General features: G+C 36.5%; 1 protein-coding gene across 1 annotated transcript in view; it reads left to right on the top strand.

Moving 5' to 3' along the window:
* The first annotated feature begins 1,837 nt into the window (after window positions 1-1,837).
* LOC146450078 (eukaryotic translation initiation factor 2 subunit 3, Y-linked) overlaps window positions 1,838-16,083 on the top strand; it is a 15,086-nt gene continuing 840 nt past the window's right edge. Inside the window, exons 1-14 of the mRNA XM_085100759.1 lie at window positions 1,838-2,007; window positions 2,121-2,184; window positions 2,272-2,333; window positions 4,646-4,711; window positions 5,294-5,415; window positions 6,702-6,796; window positions 8,190-8,348; window positions 9,285-9,419; window positions 9,722-9,816; window positions 10,687-10,831; window positions 12,546-12,601; window positions 13,673-13,786; window positions 14,415-14,587; window positions 15,722-16,083. The exon at window positions 15,722-16,083 is cut by the window's right edge and continues 840 nt beyond it. Of these exons, the coding sequence (XP_084956885.1) occupies window positions 1,933-2,007; window positions 2,121-2,184; window positions 2,272-2,333; window positions 4,646-4,711; window positions 5,294-5,415; window positions 6,702-6,796; window positions 8,190-8,348; window positions 9,285-9,419; window positions 9,722-9,816; window positions 10,687-10,831; window positions 12,546-12,601; window positions 13,673-13,786; window positions 14,415-14,587; window positions 15,722-15,776 (1,416 nt within the window). The 5' untranslated portion in view covers window positions 1,838-1,932 and the 3' untranslated portion in view covers window positions 15,777-16,083. The remainder of the gene's footprint in view (window positions 2,008-2,120; window positions 2,185-2,271; window positions 2,334-4,645; window positions 4,712-5,293; window positions 5,416-6,701; window positions 6,797-8,189; window positions 8,349-9,284; window positions 9,420-9,721; window positions 9,817-10,686; window positions 10,832-12,545; window positions 12,602-13,672; window positions 13,787-14,414; window positions 14,588-15,721) is intronic.

The following is a 16,083-nucleotide window of genomic DNA, read 5'->3' as shown; positions in this document are numbered from 1 at the left end:
CCTGGCCTGGAAGTGTTTCCAACTTGAAGTCGTTTTCGACACGAAGTCGGTTGTCACCGAAACGTCTTAAAAGGAAAGTGTTTCTGGGATTTGGTGTCCTTCCAATAATCCATAGATGAATGTAAATATATGAAAAATATATTTGAACCGCGGATGAAAGATTAAATGGAAGAAAGATCCTTGCAGTTGGGACGCAACTTAAGCAGTTGCGAAAATAAAGCCTGAAAAAAAAAATCAGACTTAGAACGGGATTAGAACCCGTGACCTGTGCGTTGCTGGTCAAGTGCTCTACCAACTGAGTTATCAAGCCACTGGGAGCTGGTCAAATGATGATAGGCTCGATTACCAGCCGCTGTTCGGGAAAATAAGACAGCGCTCACCCCCTCCCCCTCTACATAATCCAAAAACGTCTCGCTGTCAAGGACGGTGCCTACTATTGTTACTACGCATATGTTCTGCGCATCTCGAGGTACTCGAGTTTTCAATGGGTGGTGTCTACTAATACAGGGATATTTTTGCGCGCTTTAAAGCTATGCGGAGAAAGCAGAACTTAGCAAGTGATTTTTGTATCCAAAGAGGAAAGTGGAGGTAACCATGCATTTTCAGAGATGATAAAGCTTCAATTTGGAAAAAAAGCGCCATACATTGCTTTGTATTTTACTGGGTGTTTGAATTATTGTTGCTTAATTATCTCTAAAGAATGCTTGGTTACCCCCAATTTTCTTTTTGGATTTCAATAGTCGCTACTAAGATCTGCTTTTCCCGTATAGTGATACACTGCGCAAAAATACTTCGCTATTAGTAGGCACCGTCCTTAACGAGAAATTACCACTGGATCGGAATGGAGTGCAACTTGAAAAGGGTAGGCTCACTCTTTTCCACAAAGAACAGGCCATCAGATGTTCAAGTGGAGGTATTGTTGCACCATTTTTACCAAAAAGGTCTAAATCCCAGTGCATCAACTGGAGATAAGAAAACGAGCAATAAACATTACTTTGTTTTTTCGACTGGATGTCCTCATGATCACTTTCCATTTACCTAACATTTTCGTGATTTAACCTGTTGAAATGTTAACAAATGGTACGTGCGGTCAGACGGAAATTTTCCTGAACAAACACGGATGGGCTTTGGAGGTACTACACTTGTGCACAAATTTGCACAAATTTTGATTTCCTATTAATTTTTTACTCTCCTCTTACGCCATGATTGCAACCATTGCACCATCACGTTCGCTTTTTGATGTACCAATGAGATTGCAAGTTTGGAACGAATGGAAAGAAGTCTTTCCAATTTAACTCGTAAATTTCCGAAATTTCCAATCGAAATTTAGCGCCCATGGGCTCGACGCCACGATAAACTCCACCAAAAGAAAACGAACGATTGATCCAGCTACGATTTCAGAAATGTTCCAGATGAAAGCATGAAACGCCCAGGTGGGTTACTCGGGTATAAACGTGACGGGGGGGGGGGGGGGGGGGGGGTCCGACGGAGCATAATATTTTTAACCTAAAAAAATACATGGACCTTATATTGTGCACCCAAAAAAATACAAGACTGGACATTTTAGACCCAAAAAATACATGATTGGATTGAATTGCGTAAGAACTATTAGCCTGGCGGAAATTCGAATCCAAAAAAATACGCGCAGATTTTTCAGACCCAAAAAATACACGGTTAAATCTTCAACCCAAAAAAATACAGGAGTTGAAAATTTTAGACCAAAAAAAATACGTCGTTCCCCCCCGTCACGTTTATACCCGAGTAACCCACCTGGGATGAAACGACTTTCCATCAGGAGTCCCTCGAAAGCGAAATAGATCCCAGGCCTCCTATGCCATGTTGCATCATCCGCCGCCATCTTGTTAGGAAGTCGTGAACACGGACAAGAAAAGTCGATATTCTTCATTCATTTAAAGTAGAAAACGCCAAGTGATGGCTACAGACAATGTATCTTCACAGATTACCATGGGGCAGCCACATTTGGCGAAGCAGGATATATCTAAATTGGTAAATATAACATTTTCGTTACTTCTAGTGCGATCACGTGTCTATGATCAAAATGGCTGATACCTGACAATTTTGAGTTTTAATTTTTAACATTCATCGTCTTGCTGTCTTAGGATGTAGCAGAGCTCAATCCTCTCACTCCTGAAGTTATAAGTCGACAGGCAACGATAAATATAGGTAGGAAAACTTCAGTGATTAAATATTTCACGAAATAAGCTTATGGTTTTTGCTCACAAAGCGTTGAATTGTTGAAATTATTTACAGGGACAATTGGTCATGTGGCCCATGGAAAATCAACAGTCGTCAAAGCATTATCAGGAGTTCAGGTGATAATTTTAACAAAGCTCAAGAAATACATTTATTAACCCTGAAAGTCCAGTACCTGTGTGAGGAGAAACTAGTTGCTGATCACAGAGATTCATATTTTTTTCTGAATCTGTGCTGATCACACATATTCAGAAGAAAAAAAATCTGAATCTGTGTGATTAGAAGCTAATTTTCCCTCACAATATCACTGTCTGATTAACATTCAGATCATGGGATTGGCTTCCATTACTTTTAAGGGACTCACGCTGTATAGACGAAACACTGTCTTAATGCACGCACAAAATGGCTTGGATATTCATTTAATATTTGACATCATTAATGACAATTTCATTTAAAATGCATACACAAAATTCAACTTAAATTTGCCTAAACTCACCAATCTAAATATTGTAAAAACAACATCACATAAGAACTGAAGAACGCAATGCCTTTCAAAAGTGAATAAAAAATGTCAGAAGGATAAATGCCCTGCACATGATTTTGTTCTCATGTAATCCGCACATTTCAATGTTACAACATCCACTTATCTCTTTGAAATCTGCTTTTCAAACTCCCCAAAAACCTAAACATAAAAATGCATTTAGACAGCGTTTCCTCTATATGGCATGAGTCCCTTAAAAGTGACAAAAACCATGAGATTTATGGTGTACATGGAGAACTTTGCTCAAGCAGAATACCCATTTTGATATTAGTATTTGATTGGTTAAACCTTTCCTCTCGGCAAACAACAACAACAAGAACAGCTTTATTGAAGAAATAAATAATGGTAATTGAACTGAGTGGAGTGCCATTTGGTCTGAAATCATACGCGTGATTTCAAAATCGAACGAGCACGCAGCACGAGTTTGATTTGAAATCACATGTATGATTTCAGACCAAAATTGCATGTTACAAAGTTCAATTACCACTTTATTACACCTATTTTGAAATCACAGAGTATCATTGTCAATATTAATATTGGGCAATTCCAGAAAATATCCATACCCAACAACGGACGGCTTCCATATTTTAACCCCCCCTTGCCTTTGGAAATTCCAAAATGCGGTACCCCCCCATGCCCTCAGAATTCCATAATCGTGAGCCCCCCCGTCCCCTTCAGAATTTCCGGTTTTTCTGGGAAGTACATTTTCAACTTAGCAATGCCTATATGAACAAACGAACATGAATTTATGCCTCCTCAGGGCTGTGATCTAGCGGCGCTAGGCGACAAGCTTTACTCTTCAGCGACAAGAAAAACCTACCGCTAGTGGCCAGGCTGTGAAAACTTCTTTTGAAGTCCGAATTTGGCTATAATAATAAACACAATTTACGGCAGTTTTACTCCTCTTTGTGCTGTTTTGACGTTTACAAAGCAGAATAGCTCAAATTCAGACAGTTAAAATCTTTCAGCTGTCAAATATACCGTTGAGTCTTGTTGCGTCCTTTTATATGTCATGTAGTGTGCACGAAAAGTGTTCTCAACCCATATGCTTAATGTAGTGTACATGAAATGTATCATGATCTATCGGACGATCTATCGATGCTTGTCTTCTGCTTCCGCGGTCATACATTCGTGGATAATTTTATTTACGAACTACAAAAGTCTACTACAATAGTGTTTTCAAGGAACTCACTCTACACTTTCTACCCCAGAAATCCCACTTGTGGAATTCACCAGTGCCTTCGGATATCCAATCGTAAATACCCCCCCATGCCCTCAGAATTCCATAATCGTGAACCCCCCCTCCCCTTCGGAAATCCTAAAAGCCATCCGTGGTATGGTATGGATATTTTCTGGAATCGCCTATTCTATTTTTGTTACTTCATTTCCATTTTGATGGGCTAAAGAAAGGATGCGATTTAGAGCAAAAAATGGTGCAATTTGGGAATAAATCGCACTGTTGAGAGCCAATCAGATTGCAAGGGTCACCAGTGATTTCAAAATGGGTGTAATAAAGTATACAACTCACTTACTCACAGGAAGCTGATGCTTTTTGCATTGGATTAGTTAATCTTTTTTTGTTGTTGTTGCTGACACTGTCTTGTAGCTTAATGGTTCTGATGAGTTAAACTGAGTTAACATATGGTTTCTTCCCATAGCTTACACCTCCTCCCCCCGCCCCTTTCTTAACATCCTATACTTTTTCAAGCTATTGACGCAACAGGTGGTTTTACAGGCTGATCACAATGATCTGCAAAAACTTGCCCACAAGATATACTGCAATGGACTTTCAAAGACTGCCGCGATCTGCATATCAAATCACTGATATCTGGCATGCCAGACCATGTTTTCTCATTTTGATTTTTGTTGTGCTTTCTGAATTTATCGTAGACTGTCAGATTCAAGAATGAACTTGAGCGAAACATTACAATCAAGTTAGGCTATGCAAATGCTAAGGTGAGACATAGTGTATACGTTTACTACCTAGTTTAATTATCATATGCCTTTCATGGACATTTACATACTAATACTGTAATGAAAATCTGAGACTCATACCTAGTGTCAGTACAGTAGCCTAGGGTAACCAAGGAATTGCTCTGGGCACCTAAAGGTTTTGCCGTATCACCTCGCATTTCAATGGTTGAGGTCCTAATGTCAAGCTCTGATCAATGTCAATATGTGCCAGGTTATTGTAATAACTGTATTGTTGGGGCAAATCAAGTATTCGTTGATTTACTGATTATGTTTTTATTCTCGCATTTCAATGGTTGAGATCCTTGCTTGAACATTATTTTAACCAATAATTAACTTATTTATATATATTGCCACTACAGGATTGTAAGGATCAACCATGTACATTGAAAAAAGCACAAATAAAGATTATTAAGAAAGATTATTAAGATATCTCGCTTAATTGCCTCTTAACCCATTTGAGCACTTGTGAATTATTGGGACCACTCCACAAAATACCATAGGAAATAATCTGCTTTGCTTGGCCATGTGTACTTTGATCTGATGTAGTCACTTTGTATTTTGTAGATCTACAAGTGTGATGGTAGCTCATGTCCAAGACCTGCATGTTACCGCTCTTCTGGAAGTGCCAGGGAAGATGTGTTTCCATGTGACAGGATGGGATGTAACGGGAAGTTTAGGCTTGTTAGGTAATGAGATATATGTCATTGTCGTTTTAACAAAGTACACAAGGTAAATTCTATGTCCCTGATTTTGTAAAGATGGATCTGCAAGATTGAAAATCAAGTAGTTAAATTCCAAGGTTATCTCTCTTTCAGATGTAATATGCACAGTAGAAATCTTTGTGAAAATACTCTACTACATGTACATTTCCCTAAAGTAAATACTCAAAAGGACAGACTACCTTTCAATAATAATGCAGCGTAGCGGATTAGAACAGTTTCCCAAGATCTATTAGGGAAATCAGTTCATTACCAAGGTCTAAATCTGCCATTTTTATTAGATCTCTCCAGCCACCGCTGCTCATGTAATTAGTACGTATGTTACCAATTCTTTTTATCTCACGTTTTATCATGTTCGTACTATAAGTTTGTCTTTTTGAAAACCATTTTTGACACTTTATGGCATCGATTTTTATGTCAGTACTATTAGTTTTACTGTTATAAATAGTAAGGGCCAGTTATTTAAACAGAGTCTAACTTAGGCCGTGGCTTAAGACAATCAGTGGGCCTCCAAATCTGTTTGTAAGTGGTTTATTTTAAGTAGGTAAATAGTTTTCTTGTCTGGGATGCAAGCCTTCTTGTTACCGTCGGCAGTAGACAATGTTTAGATATGACTGTGGGCAAAATTGAAAATGACTTAGAAGGTGGTTTTGTTAAACACCGTCTAAACTGTCTTTTAATAACTGACCCTTAGTCTTTTATGCCTTTAACTGTTATATACGTGTAGGATGATATACATACTTACAAGATGGATCAGCAAATACAAAGTAAACACTGGTATAAACCCATATACATATCCTACATATAAGTATGTATATCATCCTACATGTATATAACAGTTATACCAGTGTTTACTTTGTATTCAAAATGTAAATAATAGTTATTTAGTTTCAATGTGGAATTTGTGAAGATATTAAGCTTCAAACCTCTCTGTTTTAGTTGTGTGAAAGATAAGTAAAAAAGAAAACAGCATTGTGGCTCGGATTTGATCACTGAGCTTTCCATCATACATGTGTTGAGTTTGTTGTTGGTTCTGTCTTGGCTTCCGGAGTCTTTTAACCGTGACTCTGACTTACCTCACTCCTGAAAATACCAGCATTTCCAAAGTCCTATTCTGAAAAGTGTCTGAATTTAGCACTCTATGTTAGATACCATTGACACTTCTACTGCAAATTAAGTGATTTATTATAAGTTCAACTTATTTGTTGAACAACAATACACTTTAAATTTTACTAAATTGCTTTTATTTCCAGGCATGTATCATTTGTGGATTGTCCTGGTCATGACATTCTTATGGCAACAATGTTGAATGGTGCAGCAGTCATGGACGCTGCTCTTTTACTCATAGGTAAGAGATCTGCTCGTTTTTCATATATGTAGGTATTTAAAGAAAGTGTAGATTGAAATGATTCTGTTCTGGGGGATACTCCAGAAAGTTATATGGGTATGTTTATGGTAGTACTTTGTATGTATTGTATGTAGGTATGGATCTTGACAATTTGGTAAGAAATATTAATACCACGAATAATTTTTTCTATTTTTCTTATTTTTAAGTATTGAAAAGTTGCCATGAACTGTCAGGATATGTTGTGCTATATTCTTATTCTTATTATTATTATTATTATTATTATTATTGTTGTTATTATTATTATTATTATTATTATTATTATTATTATTATTATTATTATTTGAGGGTAATCTCTAATGAGGAAACCAACATCACGAAAGTGGTTTACAGAAGGGTCCTCTAAAAATTACAAGAACAAATAAAAACCTGAATTATAGAAACAAGAAACAAGAAATGAAAAAATATATATACAAGAGTAAAAAGTAGAACTATAAAAGAATCAAAAATGGCTTTCGACAGTCCACGTTTAAAACCAGACAATGACTCTGCTTTACGTGGGATCTAATCTGTTCCAGATTCCTGAATTAAAATTAATTGAAGACCAGTGGCCCCATTTTCTATTGGCAGTGGATTTGCAGATATTATTTCTAGACCTGGTATAATAACCGTGAAAAATTATTATTATTATTATTATTATAATTATAATTATAATTATAATATTATTATAATTATAATTATAATTATAATTATAATATATAATTATAATTATAATTATTATAATTTATATTATAATTATTATTATTATTATTATTATTATTATTATTATTATTATTATTATTTATGATGATGATATTTAGAGAGGGTAGCACCAAGCACACTTTTATTTTCCTTTAATGCTAACTCAAGTTTAATTATTAGGGTGGCCCTCAACTAAAACAGACTTATCATCAATATTTTGTTACTAGTAAAGTTTGTTTTGCTCTCTTACCCTTAAAAGGGTTTATATGTTGTGGATTAATTAATATTATAATTATTATTATTATTATTATTATTAATATTTTTTTTTTTTTTGAAGGGGGGGTGTAAAATTTTTCAGGCAGTTTAACTTTTATTTTCCTTTAATGCAGTATTCATTATCATGACTCAAGGAAGAGGGAAATAAAAGTCAAGCTGGTTTGAAAATTTTACAACCAAAAAAAAAAAAAATTGAAGCACAACATAATATGAGTTTGGTATATTTTTATTTGAATTTTGTAAAGGGACCCCCTCTCCCCTGTTTGTTTTGTGACATTTAACAATGCCTTATCCCTCTTAATAACTTCACCCACAGGTACCTCAGCACTTGCTGCTTGTTGTGCTAATAGTGATTTTCCCTTCAATGTTTTGTTCACAGCTGGAAATGAATCATGTCCCCAGCCTCAAACATCTGAACATCTGGCAGCCATTGAAATAATGAAGCTTAAACATATAATTATACTACAAAACAAGATAGACTTGGTGAAAGAAAGTCAGGCAAAAGAACAATATGATCAGATTCTTAAGTTTGTGCAAGGTAAAAATAAATTTATTGCTTTCACTAATACCTGTAAATGCCAGCGCCTTGGTTGCAATCCCAAACTTGATGATTCTGGTAAAAAAAAACCTTTGCGTAGTGCCCTACGTCGTACGACATGTTGAAACAATTCACCATAATTTAATCCTATTAACTAAAAGAAGGTCTTTCCTTCATAAAATTATAGTAATTAATAATAAGCTAAGATAGAGTGAATTTTTCCAAGATGTTGCACTTACATGTATGATGAAGAACCCTTATAATTTTTTAATAGTCATACACAGTTGAACCTGTATTAAGCAGTCACCCTCGGGGAATGACTGAGTGACCACGTTATACAGGTTGATCACTTAACACAGGTTGCACAGAGTACATGTCAAACACAATAAAAGTGACATTTTATGTAACATTTGACAACTTAGTGTACACCTTATGCACAACAACTCTCACAAAATTACTTCCTTTGGTAAGAAACTGCAGCAATAAAATGGTGTGACAAAGGAGAACATAGTATAAAAACGGAATACAAACATTAATGCCAAGATCTTACGGTCAGCATTGTTGGTTGTTAGAAATTTAATTGCCTGGTATGCTATTTGTTACTATATTTGAGTGACTTACTTTTACAAAGTGACCATTTACAAAAGATCAAGACAATAGAAACAGCTCATTGGGACTCAGTAAAGGGTGAGCATGACTGCTTAGTAGAGGTGACTGTAACTTGAACTGTCAGTACGCTTTCAAGTTTTCTTGGTTTTCATGTATTAAAGGGATTCTTAAAAACCATTATTTGTCCTGCATCAAAATTCTTTCTTAACACATTTGGAGTAGACATGTTAATGTTACTTCTAACATTCACTTAAGTAAGAATAATATTATGTTATTGTCTGTGACCAGACACAGTTTGTATGCTATTTCTGTTATCTTTTTCTCCAGGCACTATTGCAGAGGGAGCTCCTGTTGTTCCCATCTCAGCCCAGCTCAAGTACAACATAGAAGTCATCTGTGAATATATTTGCAAGAAGATTCCCGTTCCTGTGAGAGATTTTACTTCTAGTGCTCGACTTATAGGTGTGCATTAAACAAGATTGGTGTTGTTGTCCATGTTTCCCCACCCCCCTGCAAGAATATGAGGCACAAATCACCTATTTGGGAACAGTTGAAAAAATACATTGGTAACTTGTAATAGGCGTAAAGTGTATTTTTTTATTTGACTTGTTTTAGAAATTAAATTAAATACCATAGAACATGTATATTATGTGAGGTTTCTCATTCCAAATTTGCCTCAAAAGTTTACAGTGATACATGGCAGTGATCCAATGAAATACTTGTAATAGTGCCATATTTGTGACTGGAAATTGTTTATGATTTAGTTATTAGGTCTTTTGATGTAAACAAGCCTGGATGTGAAGTAGAGGAGCTTAAGGGTGGAGTTGCAGGAGGAAGCATTTTATGTGGCGTTCTCAGGGTATTTACAGAACTTCTTTGTATTCCTCTCAGTGTCAGGTTTCGTTTTAGCGTGTGTACACTTCTTCAAGTGGACACATTCTGTATCTACAAACAATTAGATTATGAGCTTGAGATTAATATCGTGTAGCTATCACACATAAAAGTTGAGAGCGAATAATCTAATATTGTTTTAGTATAAATCTACTTGTCATTCAAAATAATTAGATAGGTTCATGTTTTTATTGAATATTTATATAAATAGGTCACACCACCACACGCTGTTAGGCTTCTCACTCTACTCGCTATCTACAACAGAATAGATAGCGAGTAATGTAGCCAATAAGAGAACAGCATAAGTGATAGAACACTAGTAGATTTATACTGATAACTATTAGTTTAGTTTAGCTCATTTGCCACAACAATATTACAATATAATGAGAGATAATAACAAAATTAAACATATAAACTAATGGCAAATAAAACAAAAGTAAATAGGGTTGGGGGGGGGGGGGTTGAGGGGGTGGCAGGAGAAAGGAACAGAATTTTTGTCCCAATAATTTATTGAAACCTAACTCCCTCAAGGTAAGATAGTAGAAGGGTATTTGGTAACATGTTACAGTAGACAATTAAAAACAATAACAATTATTAGTAGACTTAATAAAAAGTCAGAGATGTCACCACTTGCATTATTATTATGCAATAATACCTAATAATTATTGCTTGACAAGAGAGACTGCATCCTGAGTCCTTCAGCTCTGCAGTCAAACGCTTCTGCCACATGCCTATCGCACTTCTGCATTGGAATTAATTCTCCTGTACAGTGGAGATCTTCATACCCTGCAGCTATTCTATTAGGCAAAATCTTGTGGCTGTCTTCTCACTGTTGCAGGTGAATCAAGAGATTGAAGTGAGACCTGGTATTGTATCTAAAGACAGTGAGGGCAAGCTCCAGTGCCGTGCCATTTTTTCTCGTATTGTTTCCCTATTTGCTGAGCAGAATGACCTTCAGTTTGCTGTGCCTGGAGGACTCATTGGTGAGTACTTTCTGGTGATCGTTCTAGTTGAAAGTGTGTTCTGTAATGTCCAGGAATCATGTTATTTTGTTCAGCTTCCTCCACAAGTGACACCCTATTCAATTTTGGAGCTGTGTTTCTCAAACTTATTTAATAATTAATCAAGAGAAAACAAAGAAAATCACTACTGTGACCGTCATTTGGATATGTGTTCCTAATTACTTGGGCTTCCCACAGGGAGACCAAGTTGAAAATTGCCCATCGTTTTTTCTTTCATCATTCAGTCACAAATCGCCGTCTGGGCCTTAAAACGCATGCGCAGGTATCTTGTCGCTGCATGGGTTTGCAAGGGTCGGACATTTATTTAGTCGCCGATTTTCGCGTTCTCCGGAGGAAAACACAACTTCTCGAAGTTGTACATCGAAAGAAGAACTACTAAGGAATACTCAACAGTTTCGATAGCGGAAATCCGAGAAATAATGGCGAAGAAACTGTGCTTCGAGTACAAATTGTTGTTTTACGAGTTAGCGGAGCGCGGACATCTCAAATCCTTATTGAGGCCATAGACTTTCTACGAGTTTTTGAGTTCTTCTGGGATTTCAACGAAAAATTACAGGTTTGATCGTGAATTTGTACTGAAATACTATTCTAATTGACCGATTCTTTATATTCTGAACAGTTTTTGCGAAAATTTGAAAAACATGCCACGCACGGGTTGATAAATTCGCTTCGAAATGGACTGGTAGTTCTTCAAATCGCTTTCGCATCTCTCGTTTGGCATTTAGAATTATAAGCGTTTCTTTCTTAGGCGTAAACAAAGACTTTTCTAAATAAATTTTTCCTTTAGGAAAGCATTCTGTCTGTTTTTCTCTCTAGTTTAATTGACAAAACGTGACAACTGCGTAATCTTGCGTAAACGAACACATGCACTCGAGACGGATCAAATTTTGCCTATGTGATGCGGGACAAATTTCATCGATTAATGGGTTAAAGATAATGACAAAGAGAAATTCCCACGAAACACCAATTTCAATCAGAATTCCCTTTTTTCAAAAAACAAAAAACTTTTGCGAGGGGGGGGGGGGGGGGATGAAGCCAACACAAGATATCCCTGCCCGCATTGCTAAATCCTGTTGGCCAGATAGATGTAAATTTAGACCAGGAATATACATTGCTTACAACATACTTGCTTGTACTATGCTTGAGCTGTAAAACAATTGACAAATGACAACTGAGATTTTATCACGTCGACTTTCTGGCGTTTACAGCTGGATATGCCAGGAAAGAAGCCCAAGTTCACGCACATATGCGTCTTGTTACCATAAAATTTTGCCAACTTAAGCACTTAAGCCTTGAATTTCTCCGAGAATTATTGATCATTTGAGAAGCGTTATCAAACACTTGAAAGTTTGTTACATCACCTCAAAGTCATTTTAAAAAAAAAACTCGGCTGCGCCTCGTTTTTTCAACCTACTTCTCAGTGTTTGGATATCTGATTAAACACGCTTTCTCGTGCTTGATATTTTACTTCTACAATTTTAACATGCAAAACCAGCAAAAACAAAGCACCAAATCTTATTGAGACACCAAACACACACTGAACTTTTGATGCACGTATTTTCACTGTGGTGTTACTGTGCAACTTTAATTTACAAACTATGACACTCACTCTATATACTGGTGAGCTCTATATCTGTATGTTTGTTCCCTATTTTTTAAAAAATTTTTTTTTTAGGTGTTGGGACCAAGATTGACCCAACATTGTGCAGAGCTGACAGGATGGTAGGACAGGTAGAGAGAATGCTTGTAGATATTCTTACATAGATAGTTATAATTGTTATTGCCTCGGTGTAACATGCTCACCTTTCAGAGTACTTATCACGCTCTTAGCTTGTTTTGTTTGCTTGATGTTGCATTTGTTGTTTTGTTAAGGTACATGTACCGTATTTACTCGAATAAGCGCCGCGGCGCTTATTTAATTTTTCGTGTCTCCTGTGCGGCACTTATTCAAGGGCAGCGCTTATTAAAAGGCTCATACCACAAAGCCAAAACATTTTGATTGTACAAGCAAACGCTGACAATCTCCTTACTGCAACAGTTACAGGGAAGAGAAAGAGGGAGGTTGGGCTTGTCGTACCGGCGAAGTTTACAGTCTTCACACAAGAACTGAAGAACAAGAACATTTTGAAGAGAGAATTGAATGAAAGAGCATCAAGATATACTCACTTCGAACTGAAAAACATCACTATTGATGAAAATAAATTCCCATTGCTGGCTTAGAACCGCATTGCAGCGATTACAGTGTATTTTTATCATCTTATGAAAATACTCAAATAAGCGTCGCACTGGAGCTGCGGTGCTTATTCGAGGGCGGTGCTTATTAAACATTCCGCTCCATATGCAGCGCTTAATCGAGGGCGGCGCTTATTCAGGGGCGGCCCTTAGTCGAGTAAATACAGTATGCATTTACTATTGTTCATTACACACAAAATGGTTGCATTGATATTGCTGATCCTAAGAGTGTGCAGGGCATAGAGCTTAATCCAAAATGGCTACTACTTTTAATATTCTTTCGTTCATATTCAAATAAGCTCTTCTTGCTTTGTTTTAAACCTCAAAAATAAAAGAAGTATTTTACCTTGAACAAGTTAAGAAGGGCTAATTTTAATGCAGACCAAAGGAATTTTAAAATGAAAGCCATTTTGGCAAAAGGTTAAAAGTTTGCCCATAGCCCTTTTAAAATAAACAAACTTTATGCAAGTCTTCCTTTGGCACACTAGCTAGTATAGCTTACCACCTGTAACATTCATGTAGGGGTTCATGGTTCTTCTTTAAATATATACTTCTTTGTTGTTGTGACAGGTTTTGGGTGCAGTTGGTACACTTCCTGAAATTTACACAGAGTTGGAAATCAGCTACTTCTTGCTAAGAAGACTGCTGGGAGTAAGGACTGAAGGCGACAAGAAAGGAGCTAAGGTACATTTTAGGTGATAATGACGGTGTGTAAAAATCTTTGATCAAATTTTTAGCAACTTCCTTGCCAGAGGAGGATTGGGTCAGCAGGAGGTTGTTGAAAATTCAGTCCAAGACTGTAATTCTTAAAAATTATTTTTTTGTTACTTATTCGTCACATACACCAGTTAATCCTGCAGATGCTAGGGTTGATTTAAGGACGTGTCTACTTTTGTCACTGCGCATACGTTCTGCGCATTTTGAGATACTCAGGTTTTCTATGGGTGGTGCCCACTAAAACAGGGATATTTTTGCATGGTTTAAACTAAGCGGAGAAAGCAGAACTTAGCACGTGCTCTTAGTATCCAAAAGGAAAGTTGATGGTAACCATGCATTTTTCAGGGATGATAAAACTTCAATTTAGAAAAAAAAAACAAAAAAACGCCATACTGTACATTGCTTTGTATATTACTGCTTTTAGAACAACTGTTGCTTAATTATCTCTAAAAAATGCCCCGCTACCACCAATTTTCTTTCTGGATTCCAGTAGCCCTTGCTAAGGTCTGCTTTTCCCGCATAGTCATAAACTGTACAAAAATAAAACTGCATTAATAGGCACCATCCTTAAAAGCTTTATTCTTACGTTGTGTAGGTTCAAAAGTTATCCAAGAATGAAGTGTTGATGGTGAACATTGGATCGTTGTCAACAGGAGGACGTGTGTTGGCTGTCAAGGCAGATCTAGCAAAAATAGTTCTCACTCAACCAGTTTGTACAGAGATTGGAGAGAAAATTGCCCTAAGCAGAAGAGTAGAGAAACATTGGAGGTAGGATGGGAGATGCTTAAATTAAACTTGAGTGTTTTACGTAATATATCAAACACGAGACACAGTGTCTCATCACATATCAAACACCGAGAAAAGAGTTGAAAATATGACGTGTAGCGGAGTATTTTTGACAAACTTCAAGATTTTTTATATTGTTCATGAAACACTGTGGCAAGTGTTTGATATAACTTCTCAAACAAACTGATTTTCATGGGGAAATTAAGGATGCAAAAACGAGGAGTTTTTCATCAGATATTCAAACACATCACAGTGTATGATTTCCTTTGTCTTTGGCTTTTGAATTATTAATGAGTTTGAGAATGGAAATTCTCAAACTCATTAATACTTCATCAAGAGAAAAAAAAGAAAATCACTACTGTGACCGTGGTTTAGATATGTGTTCCTAATTATCATAAAATGTTGCCAACGTTAGCCTTGTTCAACTTAGTCACATTTGCAGGCTGGCAGAATGTTACATTATATAACAAAATGGTAATGCTTGTGTGATATACCATCCCACTCTTAGAACACCGTCTCACAAAATATATTTATTGTTCTCTTAACCCTTTTTGAATATTACTATTCAAATCTACATCTACATGTACCAGAAAAGAGCAGACCCTCTGTGCGAGGCTTATGTAATGTTTAAAACACGAGCAGTAGTGTTTTATCGGGATTTAAAACCAGATAGACCCGATAAAACATATGCTGCAAATTTTTTGAACGGCTTCAAAAACATTCCTGGAAAAACGTGTGTCATGAGAGTTCATAACAATGATGCTTTTGTGAACGTTAGAAATTAGCATACTAGGAAAACATTTACCACCGCATACTAATAAGGAGGAGGTTTTATCGACCATTTGATAGGTCAATGGGCTTATGAATTATTAATGTATTTTTGAAGTGCCTGGAAATGATATACAGAAAATATCTTGCTAAAATGTTTTAAAGTTAAACTTAACAATGGGCCTGGAATTTGATGATGTGAAAGAGACGGGCGGTCAGTTATAAGTTTACAATTCTGTAGACTTGATGGTGATTGTCTCTTTGTTTCTGATTCCTTGGCTTATTTTGTCTTGTCATTGTTGTGTAGTTGAACGTTTGTTTCTGAATGTTGTCTGGTTTCATTTGCAGGTTGATCGGTTGGGGCCAGATAAGACGTGGAGTCACCATCAAACCCGAGTCGTGAAAACAAAAGCACTAGTTAACATTCTGTAGTTTGAAGATTTAATGTCAGCAGGACCGCTACACATGCCATCGGCCCAAGAAATAGAAATCTGGTTCGACTGGATTGTAAACCATACCTTAGAAAAAATGAGACTTGCCGAGGACAGCTTTCATCTTGTCTCCATGTTCTACTTTGTTTTGCTTTTTTGAATGGAAACAAATGCTGAGAAAGCAAACGCTTTTTCATTCTCAAGCGCACACAGAACGTCAAAAAATGGGTTGGAAACACCATAGTTAATTGAGGGACTGGTTATGAAACTTTGCCATGA

Source organism: Pavona decussata, unplaced genomic scaffold (genome assembly GCF_977016875.1).
Source record: "Pavona decussata unplaced genomic scaffold, jaPavDecu1.1 SCAFFOLD_510, whole genome shotgun sequence".
Classification (NCBI taxonomy): domain Eukaryota; kingdom Metazoa; phylum Cnidaria; class Anthozoa; order Scleractinia; family Agariciidae; genus Pavona; species Pavona decussata.
The sequence above is the reverse complement of the archived record's forward strand: the minus strand, read 5'-3'. Positions and strand labels throughout refer to the sequence as shown.